Genomic DNA, 24,147 nt, shown 5'->3' with positions numbered 1-24,147 from the left:
GTGCATCATGGGGCTTGTATTTTTATTTTTATTTATTTTTTATTTTTATTTTTTTATTTTACAGTATTGTAAGTGTGGCGCCAAATTCCCAGAAGCGTTATAGGCTGAAAAGCCGCGCTTCCTGCCGGGGACCTGGAGCAACTTGACCCCTGCACAACGAGAGCTTTGGATACCGAATAGTTAATATGACGGTGTACATGTGTGTAGTCATAAGACCCGGTGTTCTCATGCGATGTCACCTCCCACTGTTTAATGCAAGCGGCAGGATCGCAGCAAAGAAACAAACAGGGGACTAAATGCCCCACATGGCCATACCGGGTGAGTGCGAGCTCGCCATACATGGCAGCCATATTAAGGGATTTGTCCAGAATCACCGGATGTTGAGACCCAAACCAGGAGCACCAGCTCTCGAGCCAGTAGCTCTGGCGGCTGCGCCACATCCCCCGCACTCCTGTAATACCCGTCAACCAAACCAATGCGTTATCCATGCTTGGGTCAAAGTCCTGGGAAGCAATCAACCAAATGGCAGCGAGATTGCCCGAGGGGGAGGACTTCCACCGAGATTGCCCGAGGGGGAGCACTTCCACACCTTGTGGCGCCTAGATGCCCAACACAAGCAAGATCGCAGAAACCCTGTGCAAGCTGTCGAGAGCTGCCAGAGTGCTTCCCGACATCGGAAAATGCACGAACATTGCCACATTCGCAAATTGACAAACACCCCTTTTCCTTTTTTCTCTTTACACACCACTCTGTGGCACGTGAGTGCATACCTAGCAACACCCGCTTCTTAAGGTACCCAAATAGGTCTTCCTGTAAGTAACCCACCACGGCCAGTCCTGTGGACGACGGAAGAACGAAAGACTAGATCGGCCGACAGGACCCAAACATGCCCCGCTCGTCAAACACACAGCCCTCCTCGCCGCCGCTTCCGCTCCAAACCCCACAACCCCTATCCGCTGGCAGTGACCCAAGCAGGTGCGGTGAGTGACTGGCGGAGAAGACCAGCGCTTGTGTAGCGACTAGGGACTCGGGCCTCCAAGCACCGTCTGGGCGGCGGAGACAGCGTCCCGCGAACGGACAAACCGACGTCATGATGAGTGGACAAACCGCCGAGAATGCAGACACTGTCCATGAATGGGGGATGGATGGCACAGAAGGCCGTCAGGGGACAGAATCCGCGTCCGTTCGATGCACAGCAGAATGCGTGGCGCCGGGCCACTGAAGTACAGCGCCTCCCATTGGAAGTACTGGCAGGACTTCAACATATACACTGTTATCCCGCAGGGCCCCCCCGCGCAATCTCCAGGAACACCTGTGTAACTCCAACTGTACAACCACAAAGAGAATCACCTAGGGAACGGAAAAGAACACGGTTCCCCGTGCCGGAAATACATGCAAAAAGGTGCGTCCCCCAAAACAAACACCACGCAAAGGTCATGACATCGCCCTTGCCACAATCTGTCTCCACGGGATGGCACCAGAACCACAAGAGTGCACGTTTGGAAGCACCCCCCAAAACCTGGTGCCCCCTTCATGATCATCTACAAGTGGCACCGGAGCGTGCCGCACGCCGGCAGCAGTGCGGCTGACAATGGCGGAGGCCACAACCCGAAACTATCTGTCTTCGGCTCAAAACTCTCCGCGGCCGGCCTTCCGTCCACCTTGGTTAAATCCAGTAAGCCGTGCCCTACACAGGACCTTCTCCTACGAATGTGGACCGGCAGCACGTGCTGGCCTCAAACCCAAGGCAGCAATCAAATGTAACCGGAAAGCGTGGTTAGCCGCAGGCCGGGTTTAGTGCTAGTGTTCGGCCTGTAATGCTGAGGGGAAGGATCAATCCACCGACACAGCGCTCAGTTGGTGGGCAAATGACGGCGCACAGTAAAACGCCCCATTCGACATGTCCGCGCCGGGCGCCACCGACCCTCGGCGCTGGTCACACGTGCCCCCGAAATGGCCGCTCCTCAGCAGCCATCTCCAAGTGGTCAACAGTTCGAACCCATCGAACAGCACCTCAGCACAACCTCGCTTTGCGTGTGCAGCACCAGCTCCAACCCCCTCGAAATGTGGTCTTAGCGTGGCCCATTTCCCTATCGTAAAGGGATTGCTACTAATATTTAGAATCTCATTACGAAGCTGCAAACCCGATCAGTCATCTCGTGTTCGCCTTTTGGCTACCCCGAGACCCTCATTACAAAGCACTATATGAAACACGAAATGAATGATTACAATATAATCTATCTGAACGAATCGTATCAGCTGTCTTCTTCTAGTTCCATATTGCTTGCCAGCTAACTCGCAGGCGGAATGAGCTAAAGTGCACTATGCCAGAGCGTTAGCTACCTTAGTCTCAATAAAGCGGCCGGCAGCTGCAGACTTAGGCTAAAAACGCAAAAGACGCGCTTTCCCGGACCAAGCGTTCCACGGAACAGGGAGCTGTGACGGCATTGTCATCTCCCTGCACTTCCTACCTCTAAATTCGCTGCCGAGCTTTAAACTTTCATACAAACAATAGCGCCCGCGTGCGCGTCACCTAATGGCGGCTGTTCAAGGATTAAACGTTAGCCAGCCTAGCCTCTGCCTTCATGTCGGACGCTGAGCTCGCGTCGCCGTCCCTTGCAGGACGATATGTCACATCCATGCAGGGGCACTCGCATGCATGCGCCACACAAAGTTAAAATTAAATATCCTAAACCCCGTCAAGAGCTCCCGTTGGCTTGTGTCAATATGACGCGTCTATTGTTTTCACCGGAGCAGCGTGAAACCTGTTTTTCTGATGCAGCACGCCAGGGGCTTAGTGCATCGGAAGGTACTAGTCTGCCAGTTAGCTCACATCTCCAGCATCTACGGAGAATTTGGAGAAGGGAAGTAGAAAAGGAGTCAGAGCAGTATATGAAAGCCCCGAGCAGCCCTCTTATTCCTCTACCCGACCGCTCCGCGACCCGCACGCGATACCACGCACTCGGGCCACCTCTCCCCCCCCCCCGTGGTATCCTTACCACAGGGCCCCTGTTCAACCTGGGCTCAGGCCAGGGCCGGGGCCGGGGGGGAGGAGAGCGTGGCACATACCTTAAAACGACGAGGAAGACGACAACAGCGCAGAGCAGCCTGGGACGCGACGGCAGGAAAGGCCGAGCCTCGCTGCCGCGCTTACTTTAAACCCCTTAGGGCCGCCCCTCCCACCTGGTGACCCGCGCCCATTGGACGCGCCTGAAAGGGGGGGGGGGGCAGCCAGGCTGACGTGCACCGTTTTGCTCGCGCGGAATGTGGGACTAAGATGCTGTCTCGCTTAGCTCCCCTTCGCGTCGCGCGGCCAGCTGCATTCCTTTTAGGAAATGCAGAAATGATCCCACAACCAACAATTTTGGTTTCACACGGGCACCCTCCGATTTGGAAACCCAGCAAGGCAAACCAATCTGTGCTCTAGAAAGACAGCACCCGGGACGAAAACCCATGAAACCCCCTTGTCGGCTCCTCTGCGTCCCCCCATTATCCAGAACGGACTATCTAAACCCCCAACATTTAGCAACAGCGCAGCAGGCGAAAGTGCACATGCAACCCACCTCGGGAGAATCTCCGAGCCAGTGGACACAGATAGTCGCACGTATTAGCCACATTGAGTCACATGTTCAACAATGCAAAGGTGTGGAGCCGACTATATAACGCCCAACATAATTTGGAACCTGAGTGCACTGGGGGCTCAGGGACTATACAGTTAGGATCAGCGAGTACCAGATGCGAACTGGGTTCACGTCCACGGCACTGACGCACAGCGGGGCGCATCGAAAGCCCTCCATACGAGTCACAAAGCATGCTTCCTTAATCCAGGCAACAACTTTTTTTAATTTTTATTTATTAATATTTTTTTTATTATATAATTATTATTAATTAAATAAAAATATGTTCGAGAGAACCAGCACACGTTCATCTCCCAAATCTGGAAGTAAGCAAATTGGTTGACAGGGTCACCATCCAATCATGCAGAGGGGGAGAAATAATTTTCATCGAAGGGTGATGAAGGAGAGTGGGAGACGACAAACTGGGTTTCGTCCTGGGCTTTTAGCCGAGCACAACCAGTCGCGATACAGGTGACTCCAGAGGTAGTTTGCGTTTCACAGGAGCGAGAGGACCGGGCCCAAACACTTATGCCGAAAAGTCCCTGATGTACGGCAATCCGCAGACAGGTACATTAACTTCTTTGTAAAAGCGTAGCCTTCTCATCCATGATGCTGGAGTAAATTTTCATTACTATGCAGTCTTTGACTGTGATCCATTATTAAAGCGCTCCAAGTCTTCTTTCTAGTCTGGCTGCCATGGATCCTGAGATCCCTAGATCCACTGGGGTTCTCATCTACCCCCGGGGAACCCCCCCACCCCGACTGACATGCACGCGGGCATAAGGATTATGGTAAAGGAGGCAATGTTGTAAGTCCAGGCTTTGCAGCAAGGTTTGGCAAAGGGCGCTTGCCCTGTGAGGGGACTGAAGGATCGAAGTAAAGGTCATTGATGGGCTTAGTGCGTAATCGATGTCAGAGAATGCGACAATGATGCACAAGGTTACTGCAGACCACGAGGGAACGGCTGCCTGCAGTTGCCAGTTTCGTAGCTGGCACACGTCTTTGTTAGAAGACAGCAGCATGTCTCAACTATGGCCATTCAAGACAAATGAGGCTGCGTGCATCACTCGGTAGAGTTAGCAAAAGAGCTGGCAGTGGGCCAGCGCACATGCAAGGGTAGCGGGAATTAAGCTGAAAAGTTAAGTTCTTGGACTGGGACCTTGGTTGGTACTTCCTTAGTTTCCGCTTCCTTCGTCCCAGTCTCTTGTCATCAAGATTATTAAATGTTTATCGTATAGCTAGGCTATGCCATATTGTACAGAGGCGCAAAAAACAGCTGCGTGGTGCGAATACAACCAGAGCAATAAAAGTAGCAAGTTGGTGAGGCCAGTGGGTCTGGCTAGAGGTAGATGAGCATTCAGGTCCTCTGTAGAAAAGGAACCTTTGGGGTACCCATCTGGTAGTTTGGCACAGAACATTCAGGCTTAACTTCGGGGCAATGTTTAAAGTATTTTGCAACACTGCAAGCAGTAAGAACTGCGGGAACACCACACAAAGGATCATTTGTTATCCTAAGCTTGCATAAAGGTTCAATCTGGTGGAAATCAAGTCTTAAGGGTAGGGGTATTTGTAACCTTAATGTTGCAGTTAACCTTTAAGTTGATGCTGTAGAACCTGAGGCTATACTGCCTATCTGTGCAGTTGGCTTGGGACCACTATACCTGGTAGGCGTCTGTCTTATGTAACCTTACTTGCACAATGACGCCATTAACAACCGGATGAGTATTTTACAAGGAGACTATTATCTTGGTCTCATCTGTGAAACGGTCTAACAAACTGAAGGATTCTAGCTTACTTATGTAAACAGCAACATGGTCAGGCGTGACAAATCAGGGCACGCTAGGCCTCTCCCAGCACTAAGAGAATAGAGACGAACTGGGCAGTGACCAAGTGCAGGAACCATGGGCATGTCAAGGGAGTGGGGAACACTGTATTCCCAAAACGTAAGCCGGGAACTCAATCGACCATAGGAGCTGGGGCATTGGTTGGGAACACAACAGGCAAAGGCTAAGAGGTAGTGGCAAAGTGCTAGGCACACACTGGAATGAGGTACAGTATGAAAATTCAGCCGGAGGCTCAGGCTGAAACGGTTGGAGGGGCTCTATCTTCAAGAAAGTGAAGGATGCGGTTAGTGAGCGACCCATACATCAACCCATAGTCAAGATCAGACGGCCTGTTACAACGGGCAAATTATATTCCGAAGGGGAATACATCAGGGCTCAAATCATAGCTTGATAAGAACAATGGGCACAAGCCCATACTTGGAGAAATCAGAGCCCCAGGTTGTGGCAGACCATTGGGCGTTGCCACAAGCTCCCTATCGTAAAAGTTTAGGGTGGGCGGGAAACCGCAGAAGTCAGGGAGCTCCCCATTGCAGTGTCCCAGGAGGGCCAAAGGGGTTAAGGATCATCTGCCGAGCTGAGAGATAGTTAGGTTCCTTCAAAACACGATATGGGCACTAGAACTGATTGTTGTATGGGATGAGGGGGAGCTGTAAGTGATCGGTAAAACCACTTCCAGCGTGGTGGGAAGTTACAAGATCTTACCAATAAAGATCTTCACTGAAGGAGATAAAAGGGGAATTGCCTGAACAAGGTCCTTGGGATGCCTTAACGGCAGTGACTCTTGACACAAGGGCAATTGCCCAAACAAGGTTTTTGGGATGCTTACGGCAGGGACTTTTGCGAAAAGCCAGTACAAGGTCTTTGGAATGTCTCACGGAAGAAATACTTGAGGGCAAGAAAGTAAGAAATGGTCAGTGCTCGGCGGAAACAGCACTTGCAGCCCAGGCACAAACACAGGGCCACAAACGCCTCACATTCTGTAGCAAGTTGAAGCCTGGAAGCCGCGACACGCTGTACCAAGTGACAGAAGTAGAGCTGTCACAGCAATGAGAAGCGAATTGTGACATCCTCGAAGAGACAGCATGACTCTAAAATTGGTGCATGGAAGGGTTAGGCAAGTAAGGGTTACCATAATGCAATGGAATACAAGATGTATACAGTATAACCTACTAGTAAATGCCTTATAGGGAAATCCAAGATAGGAGAGGAATGAACATGTTGATGACCAATGCATCACAACAAGCGTGTAACAACTTAGGATGTGAATAAACTGTGGCTGTTCTAACGCCACAAATGTCTTGTGTACAGAAGTATGTTTGTGGGCAAGGGAGGAACGGCGGGAGAGCCGGTGAGATGCTCGCACAGCTTGGGGTGGGGGGGGTAATCCTGGGAGTCCAGTCAGCCTTTCATCCTTCTGAGGTTGATAAAATGAGCACCATTGAGTTGGGTAACAATAAACCTGTTATTCAGCGCCAAGATACCCTTCAAGGTGAACGTATGCTTTATACATACGCATGTTATGTTATATTTGAGTGAATGGGGAGTACACAAGAGGAAAAAATCTTAATTTTCATTCTGATTGATGGAACTTTCTGGAAGAAACTGCTCTATCTTAGAAATAGGAGGCTTTGAAGAGTTGACAGTGTTACGCCACATCACTCCCATGTTTGTTTTCAGTTGGTGTAAGTGGCCTGCAGTCCATAGCCTGCCACAGTCATTTAACCTACCTATTTAAAGTCCTATAGGATCTCTTGGCCCAGATATGGAGAAAGGTAAACCAGTGGAAAGATTTGTTCTTGGCCATCTCTATTGCGGCAAGGTTGGATGTGAGTGGTAGTTCGGTGATAACCATGTAGTTAACGATGTGATCAAATGGGAATGGATCAGTGGGGTAGAGGGAGAAGGACACGAGATAGTGGCTTGACATGAAATCTGTATTTGTGAGTGAAATTTCAGAGCAGATTTGGTCGTGAAAAAGGAGGTGTCGTTCGGCTTGACATTCATAGCTAAGTTGGAGTCCTCAAGTTACGTGGTTGAGTGAAGCATGTGGAAACTCTAAGATGGTGTCCAAGCCTACCAACAGTTACTGTCTTGGTTTGTAGGGGAAGGTGATTTGTGTTCAACAGATGTGGTGAGGGGCGGGGGCGCTAGCGTGTGGTGTAGAAATGTTGGCTGTTTTGTTAAGCTTCAGGTCATGCCACTACTGTGGCTGAGGACCAGAGAGAATGGAAGCAAGTGAGTTGCTGGAGTGGCAGTATCATTGGGATAAGTCCATGTACCATAGACTGCAGGTTAGTGTTTAGGGACTGCAAGTAAAAGGGTGACCGACGACTGTGGTTTTGTTGCATAAGGATTTGGTGTTTTATAGGCATGATGAAATTGCTTGGGTGTGGTGAAAACTGTGTGTTACCTCTATGGCTATGTAGGGTGGGGAATGTATTTCTAGGCTGGGTGGGAAGGGCAGTTTATCCAGTATTGGGGTACCTTTAATAGATTTATATGCCTGAATCATTCCCTGTCGTCGAGATGGGAGTCCCATGGTAAAATATTCAAGCAGTGCTTAAAAAGCTTCATATGCTAAAAGGGACTTAAGCCAAGTAAATAGTAGCCTATCTATGTCCTTTAAAAAACATAAAAAGGACCAAATGTTGGAACCTAGCCAATCAGCTGCCAGCACTCTCTAGAACACTCTCAGCAGAGGCAAGTTCTCTTAGATTTTTCTTGCATGTCTTGTGGGAGGGAGTCTCCGTGAGTGCTACTCTTCAACTTTCTCAAATTTTGGCATCATGTCAGACAAAAAAAGGCCCTTTCCGCCCATGTAAAACCTGCGACCAGAAAAGAGTCCATGCAGATGAAACACATAAGGACTGTATTTACTGCCTTTATCCAAGGCATGAGGTGAGAAAATGTAAGATCTGCCGCACCTTCTCAAATAAAACCCTCAAGGACAGAGGGAAGGTTGTTATTGTGGCTTCAGACCACTAAACACCAGTCACCTTCTTCTGATGAGGAAGATGAGAGATCCTCTACATCCCATTCGAGGGCCAGATAAAAGGACAGTTACTCAGGTGAAGGTAGAAAACATCACAAGCCTTCCCAGGACTCCAAGGCTTCAAAACAAAAAAGAGACGGTAGCTAAACACTCCTATGAGACGGCGTTATCTGTACCTTCTACGCCTGCCAGGAAGGAAGGAGCTTATCCTACAGATCCTGCGGGGAAAAAAACACTCAAAAACTCATAGTCAACGACGCTCCTTCACTTGTTGACAACATTCAGTGTTACATCGACGACACAGTCGTCAACGGCAATCCAGGCTCCAATACGGTCTACCAGAGTCTCTGCGTTGACAATGAGGACCCCATCGCCGTCGACGCTCCTTCGTCGACTAAGATACCATCGGCGAAGATCCCAACGATGACCGACTTGTCGACGATTGGTCTTTCGCTGACGACGACACCGTTGACAATGGAATTTTCTTTTCCTGTGGTTTCTGCAATGACGACGAGGATCACTCAAGTCACCAGAGTAACTAAGACTTTCCTATGGCCAACCATACAAGAATTTAGTACGGGTTCGCCCTTACTTACGTCACATCTGCTAGAGGGCAATGTAGAAGATGAGGATGACGATGATGGTCTTTATGGGGTGGCTCACAGCCTATCTGAGCTCCAAGTAAAGTGTCAGGATGATGAGGACTATCCTGACGAGATGCAATACTACCAGCAGGAGTATTTGGCTCCGCGTGACAGTTACCATTCATATGGTTTTAAGCCAGAGCCACGCCCCAGGGACATGGCCCATCTGCTACCATCACTGATAAAGGATGTAGAGGCTATGTTGGCGGATTACCGGCAGAGGTTTACGCAGCAACAGAATTAGCCAGACAGGCCAGTTCCTCAAATAGCTCCTCCAGGTAAGCCACCCACTCAACCGCCAAGCACACTGGTGAATATTCCGGACTCCGGGCCAGCTGACCCTGGAGCACCAGATACGTCCTCTTCGGCCGAAGATAGAGAGGAAGGTGAACTGCCTGATCCAATCTCTGCTCCTGATCCTTGGGACGATTATGTTATACCAACTCCCATCAGGTTCTCTGCTGGAGGATTTCATAACTTAATGCAGAGGGCAGCTAACAGGTTTAATTTCCCTATTACGGTCAAACAGACCGAATGCTTTTTATATGACTTCAAAGAAGACACGAGGAAATTGGTACACTCCATTCCAATTATAGATTATATATGGCAGGAAGGCATCAAAATAATGAAGATACCAGCGTCCATACCACCGGTACTGCCCGTATTGAGAAGAAGTATAGGGCACCTGTGGACTCATCTTACCTCATTGGTCACCCCAAGCCGGACTCTGTCATTTCTCAAGCGGCTCAAAGACGCTCTAAAAACTCTGCTACCCTGATTACCACTTCTCTGGATAAAGAAGGGCGTCAGATGGAAATTTTAGGGAAACGTTTCTCTTCTATGGCAGCAGTGACAATTAGGGCAATTATCGGCCGCTATGACTGCCAAATGTGGTTAGACATGGCAGGTTTAATAGACCTGATTCATGAGGATAAGAGAAAAGAGGCACAAAACATACTAGTGGAAGGTGAGCGTGCAGCTTCAGAAACCATTGACTGTGCTCTTGATGTAGCCAATACTTATTTAGACAACTGACTGTAGCGCTCAGACAGCAAGAATGGCTGAAAGCAACCACCTATAGGCCTGAGGTGCGGACAAAACTTTTGGATATGGATTTTTATGGTGAGTCCCTCTTCGGAAAAATTACACGGACACTGCAAAGTTGTTGGGCACATTACAATACAGAAAGGTGCCCTTCAGAGGTGCTGGGGGCGAGGATTTGCCCCTTACAAAGGAGGTTACCAGAGGGCTCAGCAGTATCAGCCATACCAGTCTGTCTCAATACCGACAATCATTGTCAATATCTATTATGGCAAATGCAAAATGAGGTTAGTATGACATTGCACGGATAAGAAGCAATCTGAAAGAAACACGCTAGGGATAGATTCCTTACCTCAGAATTACCCCCAGGAGTCAGACTGGCTCCGAAAAGTTTTCGTCAGCAGTACCCCTGCGTGTCGCTAGGCGTTGTCGTGCCGCTCCGCGTATGTCGTTGGCGTCGTTGTCGCCGAGATGATGTCATGCCCCGAATGCCGGCCCATGGCTCCGAAAACTTTGCAGGAGCGGTCCCAAAAGTTGCTGGAGGCCTGGGAGTCGGCTCCGTGGCGTTCCCGGTCCCGTGGGAGGTCGAGGGACCGGTCGCGGAGCCGCCATCACCATCGTTCAACTAAGTCTTTTCACTCTGAGTCGGGTAAGACAAAGCACAAGAAATCGAAGAAGCGTTAGTCTTCCCCTAGACTGTCGCGCGACACAGCTGAGGGTGCGGGTGATGCCACCCCCGCAGCTCTGGGTGAGACTAAGCAGTTTCCGATAGCCTACCCGCCCTTTCCGGGTCCATCGGCAACTCCAGCCCAATTACAGGAATTCCTCTCTGCCATGGCACGAGTCTTTGGGCCGTCAGACCTAATCGGCATGCCTTTGGGCCCCGCGGGTCAGACTGGGGGTCCTCGCTCTTCTGCAAAGTCCGCTCCGGCCCGACAACTCCGGTCTCGATGCCAAGGGACCCCCATGGATCCCAGCCGTTGTCTGTTGGCCACATACGACCCCCACCGGCATCGACGACGCCGCCGTCCATGGCTTCTACCCCAACGTGGAGACGGTGCCGGACCGGTGTCGATCGACGCCGATTCCGACGCCGTTAGGGAATTTATTCCCTTTCTCCATCCACCTCCCTCTTTTCCGCCTGTCCGGCAGCTTGGGGAGGACTAAGAGGGGTTTGAGGACCCTCTCTCAGCCCAGTGCGAGTTAGACTCAGACTGGGAAGAGGATTTGGAGGATGCAGGGGACTTGAATTTTACTACAGAACCTGGCACACTCTCTCCTTCTACCATGATTCTGGAGGAAGGGGGTACATATTCTGTGGTGTTGCGTAGAGTAGCCGAGGCTCTCAAACTCAAGCTTCCTACAGTGCCCGTCAGAACTAACCTCCTGACAGAAGTGCTTTGGTCGGCGTCTTCCTCTACGGAGCCGCTGTTGCCCTTCAATGACGCACTTTTGGGCACCTGGTCCAGGCCCAACACAGAGGCTCCTGTGGATAAGAATTTGGCCTGATGCCATCGACATCATTTTCCTCTCCCAACACCCTACCCCTGAGAGCTTGGTTGTCCAAGCCTCTGGGTCCCCGAGCGCATTCTCTTCCGCACCTTCGGACAGGGACTCAAAGAAACTGGAACAGTTTGGGAAGAAATGGTTTACTTCCACCAGTTGAAGGCTGCGGTCTGTGAACACAGAATGCCTCTTGGGCCGTTATTCCCATTCTATGTGGAACATGGTCGCGCAGGTGCTGCTTCAGTGTCCGGAGGAGGCCCGGATGGTGCACTCCCAAGCTGTTGCTGAGGGGAGAGACGCAGTCAAGTTCACAATTTGTTGTGGTCTTGACACCGCTTGGTCAGGGCATGGCAGGGCGATTTCCATGACAGTGGAGCTGCGCTGCCATGCCTGGCTGAGGACAACTGGCTTTTCTGGGGATGTCCAGAACACTCTGATGGACATGCCCTTTGATGGCACTCGCCTTATTGGTGACAAGGCAGATAGTGCGTTGGAGATTTTTAACGGCTCACGGGCTACGGCCCAGTCTTTAGGCCTTTCAGCCTCGCAAACTCCTTCTGCTTCTCGCTTCTTTCGTGGCCAAGGAAGGGGCGCCCAAACACATTAGTTTCAGTGCCAGTCCTGCACAGCAACAGTGTCAGCGCAGCTGCGGGACCCACAGAGGAGGGTCACTGGGCCAGCGGGCGGATCAGTCCACCACCTCCCCTGCTGCCACTGCTTCCAAACCTTCCTAGTCCAGTGTTTCAGGCTCACCAAACACCAGTGGGTGGCAGGTTTCGCCATCACCTAACCCACTGGCGCACCATCACTTTGGACAGGTGGGTTTTGCAGATATCCCGAGACTACCCCTCCAGCCATGCCTCTCAGTACCACCGCATTTCGGGGTATCACTTGGCACTTCAATAGCAGGAAGTTGCAGCCCTCTTGGCCAAGGGGGCCATCGAGCGCGTTCCGACGCCAGAAGTAGGTTGTGGTTGTTACTCGCACTACTTCCTGGAAGGACAAGGGCCTGCGTCCTATCTTAGACCTGGAATGTCAATCGCTTGCTCCGGAAGGAGAAGTTCAAGATGCTTACACTTGCTCAGGTCTTGTCTGCCCTAGACCCGCAAGACTGGTTGATAAGAGTTGGACTTGCAGGACGCTTATGTTCATATTCCCGTCCTGCCTGCCCACCGGCGTTACCTGCGGTTCACGGTAGGCCACAAGCATTTTCAGTTCACTGTGCTCCCTTTTGGCCTTACCAGACCCCCTCAAGTGTTTACGAAAGTGATGGCGGTGGTCGCAGTCTTCTGCGCAGATCAGGGGTTTGTCTGCCCCCTATCTCGATGACTGGCTGTTGAAGGCGGGCTCGCCACAGGCAGTAATCACCCACCTCCAGACTACGGCTGACCTCCTGCATTTGCTGGGGTTCTCCTTCAGCGTGCCGAAGTCGCACCTGATTCCCTCCCAGAAGCTCCTCTTTATTGGAGCGGTTCTGGTCATGGCGCAGTTTCGGGTTCATCCTCCCGAGCAGCGAGTCTGGGACATTCGGGCTATGATTCTGATCTTTCGGCCCTTGTCCTCGGATTCAGTCAGGACGACCTTGAGGCTGCTGGGCCTCATGGCCTCCTGCATCCTGCTGACCAATCATGCCAGACGGCATATGCGGGCTCTGCAGTGGGACCTGAAGTTCCAGTGGGCGCAACATTTAAGGGGACCTGTCCGAGCACGCCCAGATCTCGGAGGGCACTGCACAGCAGTTGCAGTGGTGGCTCACGAACCAACTTTCGGTCAGCAGCAGATCCCCTTTCCCACCCGGAGCATACAGTGGTGACGAATGCGTCCTTCTGGGATAGGGCGGCCATATGGGAGAGGCGGCGATCAGAGGCCTCTGGTGTCCGGTGGAGTCCCTGCTCCATATCAATCTTCTGGAGCTCCGGCTGATTCTACTTGAACTGAAGGCATTCCTTCCCTCTATCAAGGGGAGGATAGTGCAGGTGTTCACAGACAACACCACGGCCATGTGGTATTGCAACACGCAGGGTGGGGTCGTGGACCCTATGTCAGGAGGCTCTAAGTCTCTGGACATGTCTGGAATGTCAAGGCATTCCCTTGACAGTTCAACACTTGGCAGGTTCTTTGAACGCCAGGGCGGACGGACTCAGCCCTAGGTGCATGACAGATCACAAATGGCATCTTCACTCAGAGGTGGTGCAAGGTCTCTTTCAACAGTGGGGAGAGCCTTGGTAAGATCTATTCGCCGCCGAATAGAACGCGTGATGTCATCTCTTCTGTGCGTTGGAATTTCCAAGGCGGCACTTGCTCTGCGATACTTTTCGTCACGAGTGGAGCTGCGGTCTCTTGTATGCTTTTTCGCCTATACCACTTCTACCCAGAGTGCTGAAGATCAGGCGCGACCGGGCCCAAGTGATTCTTGTGGCCCCGGACTGGGCTCGAAGAGTTTGGTATCCCGAGCTACTCAGTATGAGCATGGATCCCCCGATCCGACTGCCTCTTACGGAGGATCTTCTGTCACAGCAGCAAGGGATGGTCCTCCACCCGAACCTGTCCAGCATCCACCTACATGCGTGGAGATTGAGCGGCGACAGTTGATTACTTCCATTTGACTTTCCTCCTGAAGTCTGTGATATCATTCTGGCAGTCGTGCGTCCCTCCACTAAATCTGTATATGCCTGCAGGTAGAACACATTTGTGGCATGGTGCACAGCAAAGGCTGTGGATCCTCTTTGTGCATCTCTTTCAGAAGTCTTTTTGTTCCTTCTTTCTCTTTCCCAGCAGGGCTCTGCTCTGGGCCTATTAAGGGCTACCTTTCTTCAATTTCGGCTTCTCTCAGGCTCCCTGATCAACCCTCTCTTTTCAAGTCCCCTGTTGTAAATAGATTTCTCAAAGGCATTACCCACCTTTTCCCTCCTATTCAGTTTGTTATACCGCAGTGGGACTTTAATCTGGTTCTTACTTATTTGATGTGAGCTCCTTTTGAGCCGCTTCACAACTGTCCTCTTCGTTTATTGACGTTAAAGGCTGCTCTCCTGGTTGCCATCATCTCTGCTAGGGGCATGAGTAAGCTCCAGGCTCTTTCCTGTAAGCCTCCTTTTCTGTCGGTTCATCCGGACATGGTTGTGCTTTGCACTCGTCCTTCCTTCTTGCCAAAGGTTGTCACTGCCTTCCACATCGGGCAAACTATCTATCACCTTGCCCACTTTCTTTCCGCCTTCGCACCCTTCCAGAGAGGTAGAAAGGCTCCTCCGCTGGACCCAAAACGTGCACTCTCATTTTACCTGAATTGCACACAACCGTTCCGGGTGGATGATCAGCTCTTTGTTGGCTACAAAGGCGCCAAGAAGGGCCGGGCTGTACACATAAGGACTATCTCCCGCTGGGTCGTCTTGTGTATCAAGGCCTGTTATTCTCTGGCTAAAAAGGAACCTCCGGTGGGGTTGCGCACCCATTCTCCCAGGGCGACAGCAGCTACTACTGCATTGGGACGTGGTGTCCCTCTGCAAGACACCTGTCAGGCAGCCATGTGGGCCGCACTGCACACTTTTACTAAGCATTATTGCCTTGACAGTCAAGTCCGGAGAGATGGCTTCTTTGACTGTTCTGTTCTCTGTGACATTCTGGTGTGATATTGGTTCGCTGACCAACCACTGGGGTTGGTATTGCTGGGATATCTATTCTAAGATAGGGGGGTCTATCACTAACGTGTTGTGTTTCTTTCAGATGAACAAGTTACTTTACCTTCGGTAACGATATATCTGGAAGAAACATTAGTGATATTCCTTACCGCCCCACCCATCCTCCCCGTCCTGCGAACTGATTTCTAGGGTTAAGGTCATCCCTTTCAGGTCCCTAGTTTCAATGCACCAGTGGTCAGTATCTTGCATGGTTCTGCGTTCCTCGCGTGGAAAGTCGTGTACAGAATGGACGTCAGGGTGCGTGGGAACGTCTAAGTAGCTCCAGCAACGTCATCTCGGCGACTACAACGCCAACGACGTACGAGGAGCCACACGACGACGCCTACCGACACGCAGGGGTACTGCTGACGCAAACTTTCCAGATCCAGTCCGACACCTGGGGGTAATTCTAAGGTAAGGAATCTATCACTAACTAATGTTTCTTACAAATATATTGTTACCGAAGGTAAGTAACTTGTTCGATAGGACCACAAAGGTAAATGAGTAGATGGTAGTGGTACTGATGTGTTATGGATGTGGCTGTTAATATGTGCTATTTGAAGTAACAATGAACATTGGGAGGAAGGCACAACAAAATGAGGACAAAGTAACTTGAATGAAGGATAGGTAGATTGCCTGTGACCTAAGGCCCAGAAATGCGAATACAAATGAGTACCTGCTAGTGATGTGGGATAGGATACTATAAACTGCCAGGACGAATGAGGTTTCAATGCACTATCCCACTTGCAGCGATCCATTCATGGTAATGTATTGTCAATTTGGAGTTACTGAGATCATCTCCTCTTCCTGTGTGTCTTCAGTGTGCGCAACCAGTTTTTGTAATTCTTTTACAATAGCCCCCAAACGCTAGCTAGGAGGAACTTGCGAAGCCCCAGCACAGTATTGTTATCTTTCATAGATTCACATGCCACCCAGCCTCTTCCCCGTAGAGGTAGTTCTCTTTAATTTTTTTAATTGTTACATCCCACTTGTGCTTCAAAAAACAGAGAACTTGCCTCTGCTGAGAGTGTTCTAGAGGGTGCTAGCAGCTGATTGGCTAGGTCCAACATTTGGTCCTTTTTAAAAAATTACATAGGCTATAATGGATTTAAGGCCATTATAGCCTATGACTTTTTTTAAGCACTGCTTGAATATTTTACCGTGGGACTCCCATCTCAACGACGGAATGATTCAGGCATGTGAATCTATGAAAGATGCCAATACTGGATTACCTCACTTACAGGTAAGTAACTTATTTTCTTGTCTGGGCAGTGGGGATTAAGAAAGAAATGTGGGATTAAACCTAAATGCAGGCTTGTTTGGAATTAATGAATTTAACAAAAATTATTAACTTACTGATACATCTATTAAAAATGCATAGTCTGTGTCACTGCCGTTTACTAAGAAGTACAGATCATAATCAATTTATCTTTCAGAATCATGTTTGAGAGATGAAAGTAGGACACCATCAGTGAAAGTGTACCTTGTCTAGTGTACATATTTTTTAATATACAGTGATTAAGCAAAGCTGTACTTCTTTTCCACTTAATTTAGATGGAGTCTGCAGGGCATACCCAACCTGTTACACCATGCTCTTCATTTGCAGAAGCCATCTTCATGAAGGCAAGCCTGCATGTTCCTGTGTGCACTCTTTGTGAGGGTACTACACTTGTGTTTTTGATCACCTGAGAAGGGTCTTTGCCAAGAGGGGTTTAATCACTGGGAAAGGGTCATGATATGGCGTAATGGGAACAATAGTTACTACACATTCCATTAGATTTTTAATGGTCTTCCAGTTTATTAGATTATCAAAATATAATTACTTATTTCTTTTCCTTTATTCAGGACCAAGCACTTCAAGCAATACATTACAACCTCTGTCGATACATCGCTGGAGTTCCGACCATAGTGCCCTGCACGTTCAATCTCGTAGCCACCCAAGGGAAAATCATATGGACGATGTGCATCACTCGCCTCCCACTGAGCAAATTTTTCACTTTCTGCCTTCCCGAGACGAGCTAGCCCGCAGCCTTCGAAATCGCGAAGCAACAGGGGTCCATGTGAACCATCAGTGGGACTCCGACAATGACGTGGAGTCCCCAGCCAGAGGACACATGCGAGCGATTGACAATCAGTACACACCACTCTGACAAGGTGGCGAGTGTGCTGCTCTTGAGTAGACCGCCAAGTCTGCTTGTCAAGTCTCAGAACTTTTGTCAAACACCTTATGCATTTCTGAAAGAATGTAACCTTACAGTTTTTTTGTTATTGGGTGACAGGGAGTCGAAATATCTAACGTGTACACTCCAGTTTGGGTGTGTTTGTTTTATTAGGCCTGTTGAAGGGCCTGTTTTAAGCCTATAATCAACCACACAGCTTTTTTGTAACTGTTTACAGATGCAGTTCCCTTTGGCTTGCCGGATTCTAGAACTTTAAACCTGTGCCTTGAATTTCAGTACACTTTGCGTAGGTTACCTTTTAACCTTCGTTAAAGGTTATGTAGCCTAGCCTATAAATATTTTCTCAGGGCTTTTAAACCAGAAGGCCCAATTTAATCCCCTACCCCACTTGCCTACTTTTGTTTTATCTCGGCATCTTACTCTGGCACACTAGGCTAGAGTGTAAGATGTTGATGCATCACTATTACTCGAGTTGTGGATGCATGTTCTGATTTTTTTAGTTTGTGTGCTTGACTTTTCTAAACGAAAATCAAACCCTACTTATAACAACATATTATTTTCAATTAATTTTCTCAGTGACATGTACAAAATGTGCATCCAATACAAATTTATTTAAAATTTCAGCAAGTGTTATCCACCAACCAACTTTCTCTGCCTAACTTTGAAGTTGCATAGTTCTTTTTCAGCTTAGACTATTAGGGGGGAAGAAGGATAAAGAGTGGACTTATAGTGATTGGTTGAATACTTGTCAGATTTGAAAACATTGGGTGTTGTATAATTAGTGGGACTGTGTCCCTCCTGGATTAGCAAAGCTTTTCCAGTTTTACAGGAGAGAAAGTGGAGAAGGGTGAAGGTATGTTGCAGATGTACTTTTCTGATAGGGGAACACTAATATGCAGGCTAGATTACTTTAACCTGCAAACTGGGATGAGTTACTGTGGTTCTAGTGAGATTATTTTATTCAGGAATCTGACACCTATAGAAACACCTGGTAAAACAAATGGTTTATGTGGCTGGGTCTACAGTTACATTCCCGAATGGATTGTAGGTGTTTGATATGCACGAGCAGTAGGATTCTTCCCGACCTCCTATCCATTATTCAAAGGAAGTGCAATCAAAGCTCTTTATTGGTTTGGTGTTGCTACCCATGATTTGGCATCTTTATTTAATTCACAAGCTAGAGTACGAATCTCAGATTGGGAAAGATCGCCAGGTTAAAAGCATAAATCACCCTTTATAATTGCACCTTTTTAGAAGATTTGGAGGAAAAGTAGTGAAGGGTGGCACAGATGCAAACTCGCACATCCCACCAGCTGATTCGCTGACTTTTACATGGCTCTATGAGAAAAATGTGTTGACCAAAAATACAAAATATAAATTTTAACTAGAAGTATCCCTAACGGATATTTTAACTGAAAAATAGTTCTACAGGTCCCCTCTAGTAAGGTCGATAAACAGGCGGTCTGCTTGAGAGCAGGGACGTATAAGGCACATGTGTAAAGTTGAACAGATGACATTTTCTACAACATTTTACCTCATATTCGATGTTTCTTCAAACATAAGTTCGAGAGACCTTAACCGTTGCTTGCTTAAAAATACTAGGCCGTTTTGTAACTAGAAACCTTACTAGTTTTGTAAAGAAAGCTCTGCAGATTGCTACCATGCCTAACGTGTGTCAGGGTGTCTAACACAGAGGTTGGCCTGCTATCAATATTTTTGTACATTATATTCTCAGGAAAATTGTTATGCATTTTGTTATTTAAATTTTGAGGGCACCTGCTATCAGCGATGTGTATAGTTCGTATATATATCATTTATTCATCGTGTTGGAACGTTAGATCATTTTAAATATGGACGTCTCCACTGCGGATAAACGCTTATTGTTTCTCCCCATCTGACCTAGCTCACAATTAAAAGGCAAGTTAGATGTCATTAATGATCAGCTTGCTTTTTTAATGCAGCCCTGTGTAAAAATGGGCAGACTCCTCTCCCATTTGCTTTCAACTGTTTCCTTTTGTTGACCTTTTTCGGTATTAACAGAACGCCTATGGAATTCCTTATAAGAAATCAATATGTTGAATTCATTGTTTTCCGATAAGACCAGTTGCCTTATTTTTGCACAAATGAAGTGAAACCTTTTTATGCATTTGAAGAATTTCTTTCCTTGCCTGCTCACTCGAATGTAGCAGGGGATGTGGGGTAACACCCAATTCCTGTATTTGCATTGCCACAAACAGAAATCATTCCATTACTGTGAATGTAGAGATGAGTGAGGTGTAACTCGCAGAAACGCTAGTCCTGCAGGTTCTTCCATTCACTGGTGCTAAATTCGGACCATCTTATTGCTAGTGGGCACAAATATCCAGTCCAGAAAAGTCTTATTCATCATTTATGATGCAGTCTTACTAGTTTACTAAATAAAACAATCATGTTAAATGCACAGCAAACCACTTTGAGGACAATTACTTTCAGATCTATTAGCGTATTTTAAATGACCCCTTGGATGATGGAATAGATTTCTATGGCTATTTTACATCTTCCTCATAACTTAGTTTTCAGTTCCGCTAACATTTTTAAAGAAACGCCATCTTAAATGAAGTGCCATAGTTTCTGGTACTGATTGTAGTGTTGTATGGCTGCGATAAACAAAATGGAAAAACAAAAGTTCTTCACGTCAGAGAGTTAGTTGTCTGCAACAGTAGCTACTGCACATGTGCAGACAGTACATGTAAGAGGCAAACAAACTAATATAGTCAGCAGTATCGTTTTTGGGGTATGAGCTTTCAGTTTCGTTTGAGTTACAGTACCAGTAAGTCTTGATTCCTTCCTTTGCATGCCAAAGTCACAACAGCTGGTGAACACCCCAATATTTGCTGTTCTTGACACACAGGCGTATTTTCTAAATTTTGCATGGACACTTGCATGGTGCTAAGCATTGCATTGATTTACTTACCGTTAAAAAGACCTGTGGGTACAGCGCCAAGCGAGTGTCTGAATAACCCTCTTAAATACAGGCCCTAATTGTATATGGAATGGGTCCTTCTTTTAGAACCATTTTTCATGTGTCTCTTGTAGGTTGCACAGTCCTAAACATTCTGTGTTTGCATTTAGAGAATTCTATGTGGCAGTTCTCATTTGAAATAGTATGTGACCACACCAAATCATTGTGGTGGTGTTTCGATCCCATGTAACTTACATAGTTTGTGTAAAGTGGGTGGGGTATTTAAATTTCAACAGAGGGCTTTTCTTTCTCATTAATATTGTTCTAAAATACCCCCACCTTTAAAATTAAAATCTTAGTCTCCGAATACACTCACTGATTCCAGATTGAAGCTATTTATACAGTGCATGATAAAAGCCAGCACCTGGCCTCAATTGACAATAGTTAAGAAACTGTGCAATCCATTGGGGGGGGGGCAAGAGGACCAGAGATACACCTGTAAAACAAACCTATCAGTTGCAGTACCTATCCTATACCCTTGTAATGGCCGGTTGCTTGTTTCATAATTTCCTAAATCAAATAAAAAGGAAAACCAAAATCCCCAATTGAGTAATGAAAGAATTGATATTAGTGAATAGGACTGTTGGATTAACATCTTGCACAAAAAAAGAGGCTGGTGAATTTATAAAGGGAAAAATTGTGTCCTCTCCTTTTCAGGTACAATACATTTTATCTCAACTCTCTGTAGAGAAATCCTAGTAAAGTGCGAACTTTTGGAAAATTTCGTAGTTATTCACACACCACAGTTCCTCAATCAAGGGAAGCATTCCCAGCCCAGTCCTGTAACATATTTGTAAGATCCCACTAGTTTCACCTTCACTGTATTACTATTCCTAGGAGGGTAGTTAAAGTATAGGGATAGAAAAAGGCAAGGATGTGCTTAGGTTCTAATGTTGTGAATAGATGTTAATGGGGGAATTTTACGGCACTTTATTGTTACTGCTGTCATAAAAATTGTGGTTCTGAACTGTAACATAAACCCACCACCATTTAAATCTCCTTTAGGGAGACAGAACGATATGTGGAGTAATAGACAATCTGTCATTTTTATTAGGAAGTGTCAAGACAGTTGCAGTCACCGAACTGACGTATTTTCCAAGTGCTTAAATCTTACAAGGATTATAAAATATCAAAGAGCCCAGTAAGGTTCTCTGGTAGAAACTGTCTACACTTAACCCACATCTTTAATGGTGGAGTTTCCCTTTAATCTGGTGTTGAAAATGCATCCGGCAGCTGCCCTGGTTTCCTTTTAAATGTTAAGGCTGATCATTTAACAACAAACAGCAGAATCCTAAATGAATACCAGGACTGGATTTGTCATATCTACCGTACAATCTGGATAGTTGCATATGTGGTCCATGCTCTTCCTTCTTGAATAATCAATGTTCGTATGTGGCCAAAGAACACCATGAAAGTTTTGACTCAATGTGTTAGATAATTTGCTAGCAGCCTCAGGAGATCAGGACCCAAGAATGTAACTCTTTTGCAAGGTGACAAATTGTGGGTGCTAGTTGGAGACGTCGCAGGGTCCAGGGGATTGGAGTGGCAGGCGACATGGAGGTTAAGCTAGTCATAAGTGAGTGAGTGTTTTTGTACGATATACGAGGTCAGGCTGATGCAAAACAAAAGACTACCTATGCAGACCCTCTGTGTTTGGCACTGTTCTAGCAATATTACTTTTTTCAGGGTTGTGCAAGGAAAGCCTTGACCTGTGCAATTTGTTGTAAATAATCTCTTAAAAAGTAATACAATCTAATCAAGCCTAAAGATGAGATAAGTGTGTTTCCCTTTTGGAGAGAAGATTAGTCTGCTCACACTAAAAGACAGCTGTAATCTCTTGTGATCACCAAATTACACACAGATTAGATTGAGTTATTGAAAGTACTGCTCTTAAGTGTGATAATTACGATATGCCAATTGCTATACATTGTTTATTTATCGCTTGAGTTTTTTCCACACTGCTTTGAATCCGCCCTGTTCAATGGCAGAATGTATGACAATAACAAAGAAAACACCCAAAACAATGCATTTGACTAAGCTTCTAACCATAGATGGGGCAAGGTGACTACCACATGCCAGCAGTTTAAGATGGGTATGAATATGTCATACAGCTTAAATCAAAATGTCCCTAGTGTATCCGAAATAGATCCAAAATAATTTTATATTTTTCCTCTAAATGTTTATTTGTTAAAATTCACATGATATGCCAGGCTGCTTTTTCCAAACCAAGTCATGCTAAAACTAATACCGGTCAGGAAAAAATTGACGATATAAAAGTTATGACCTGGTCTCAATATTTCAGTCTGCTCTTTAGTACTAGAATTTCTGGTAGGATAAAATCTTGATCACAAATGGTAATACATTATTTAAACCGTTGTCTGTCTTTCTTTTTTTCTCTCTCTCTCTCTCTCTCTCTCTCTCTCTCTCTCTCTCTCTCTCTCTCTCTCTCTCTCTCTCTCTCTCTCTCTCTCTCTCTCTCTCTCTCTCTCTCTCTCTCTCTCTCTCTCTCTCTCTCTCTCTCTCTCTCTATATATATATATATATATATATATATATATATATATATATATATATATATATATATATATATATATATATATATATATATATATATATAAAACAAAAAAATCAGAACATGCCACATCTACTACTTCGGGTTTTCTGTTGACATATTCCTTCTTTTAAAAGTGCAATACCACCATACAGCTCATGATGATTCCTGTGCAGGCCATACTTCCATGGTCACTGAAGACATGGCATACTTTGTACTGTCGAATTGCTCACTTGACTTACACTGACACCAGAAAGGCCAATCCAATTAAAAGGAAATTTGAATAAACTTGTATTTAATGAAATATACACAATGTACCTAACCTATTTTCTACTGACCATAGCGTGCACATTGATGTTGCAAATTCCTAAGGAAATATGAATGTAAATCTGGATATTTTAAGTATTAAATGGAATATTTATTATATAAGCACTGGGATGTTGCTGTGTATAGGAGTTACAATCAGTAGTATTATTTACATGTGAAACCCCTGCTTCAAATGATACATAAGAAAACCATAACTGGCTTCCCAAATGTTTTAACTTGTACTTTTTTATATATTGCCAGGATCCTTTTTATCAAAAGCATTACGAATACAAAGTATTTTTGTATTTAATTAAAATAACACTGTGATACAACCTAAAAGCAATAGGTTAAACTATGCCTTTCCATTTTCTACAGACTTTCTATGCAAAGAAATGTATATGTAGAGTTCACTTTGGAATAATTTTTGAGTATTTCTAAAGCAAATAAAACATCTGTTTATAATCCAGTTTGTAAGACAGCAGTTATTACTGACGTGTTCTGAAAACATAAGGAAACCTCCCATGACCCTGAAGGTACCAGCAACTGTGGATGCTGACAAACCACCACACACGGTCTTGAGGAGGTAATCTCTGAGTGATGGTGACAAAAGCCAGCAGAAGAAATACAAACCGAGGCAGGGACAAGCACCTGCAAGAGCTCTACAACGTATGAAAAGTCGTCTGGCACTATGTTGCTAGTTTTGACCTGTTTCATAGGAACCTGGAATCAATAAACGTTCTCCACTTCATTCCTCTGTTGGCACCAACAAGGAAGTGAATGTTTCTACAATT

At 46.6% G+C, this 24,147-nt stretch overlaps 1 protein-coding gene across 3 annotated transcripts in view; it reads left to right on the top strand.

The window, feature by feature from the left end:
• SH2B3 (SH2B adaptor protein 3) overlaps nucleotides 1-23,052 on the top strand; it is a 515,189-nt gene extending 492,137 nt beyond the window's left edge. For all 3 annotated transcript variants that reach the window (XM_078667464.1, XM_078667466.1, XM_078667465.1), the window contains exon 9: nucleotides 17,164-23,052. In XM_078667464.1, the coding sequence (XP_078523590.1) occupies nucleotides 17,164-17,468 (305 nt within the window). In that variant the 3' untranslated portion in view covers nucleotides 17,469-23,052. The remainder of the gene's footprint in view (nucleotides 1-17,163) is intronic.
• The last annotated feature ends 1,095 nt before the right edge of the window (nucleotides 23,053-24,147 follow it).

Source organism: Lissotriton helveticus, chromosome 11, assembly GCF_964261635.1.
Source record: "Lissotriton helveticus chromosome 11, aLisHel1.1, whole genome shotgun sequence".
Lineage (NCBI taxonomy): Eukaryota > Metazoa > Chordata > Amphibia > Caudata > Salamandridae > Lissotriton > Lissotriton helveticus.
This window is presented reverse-complemented; position numbering and strand designations above follow the sequence as displayed.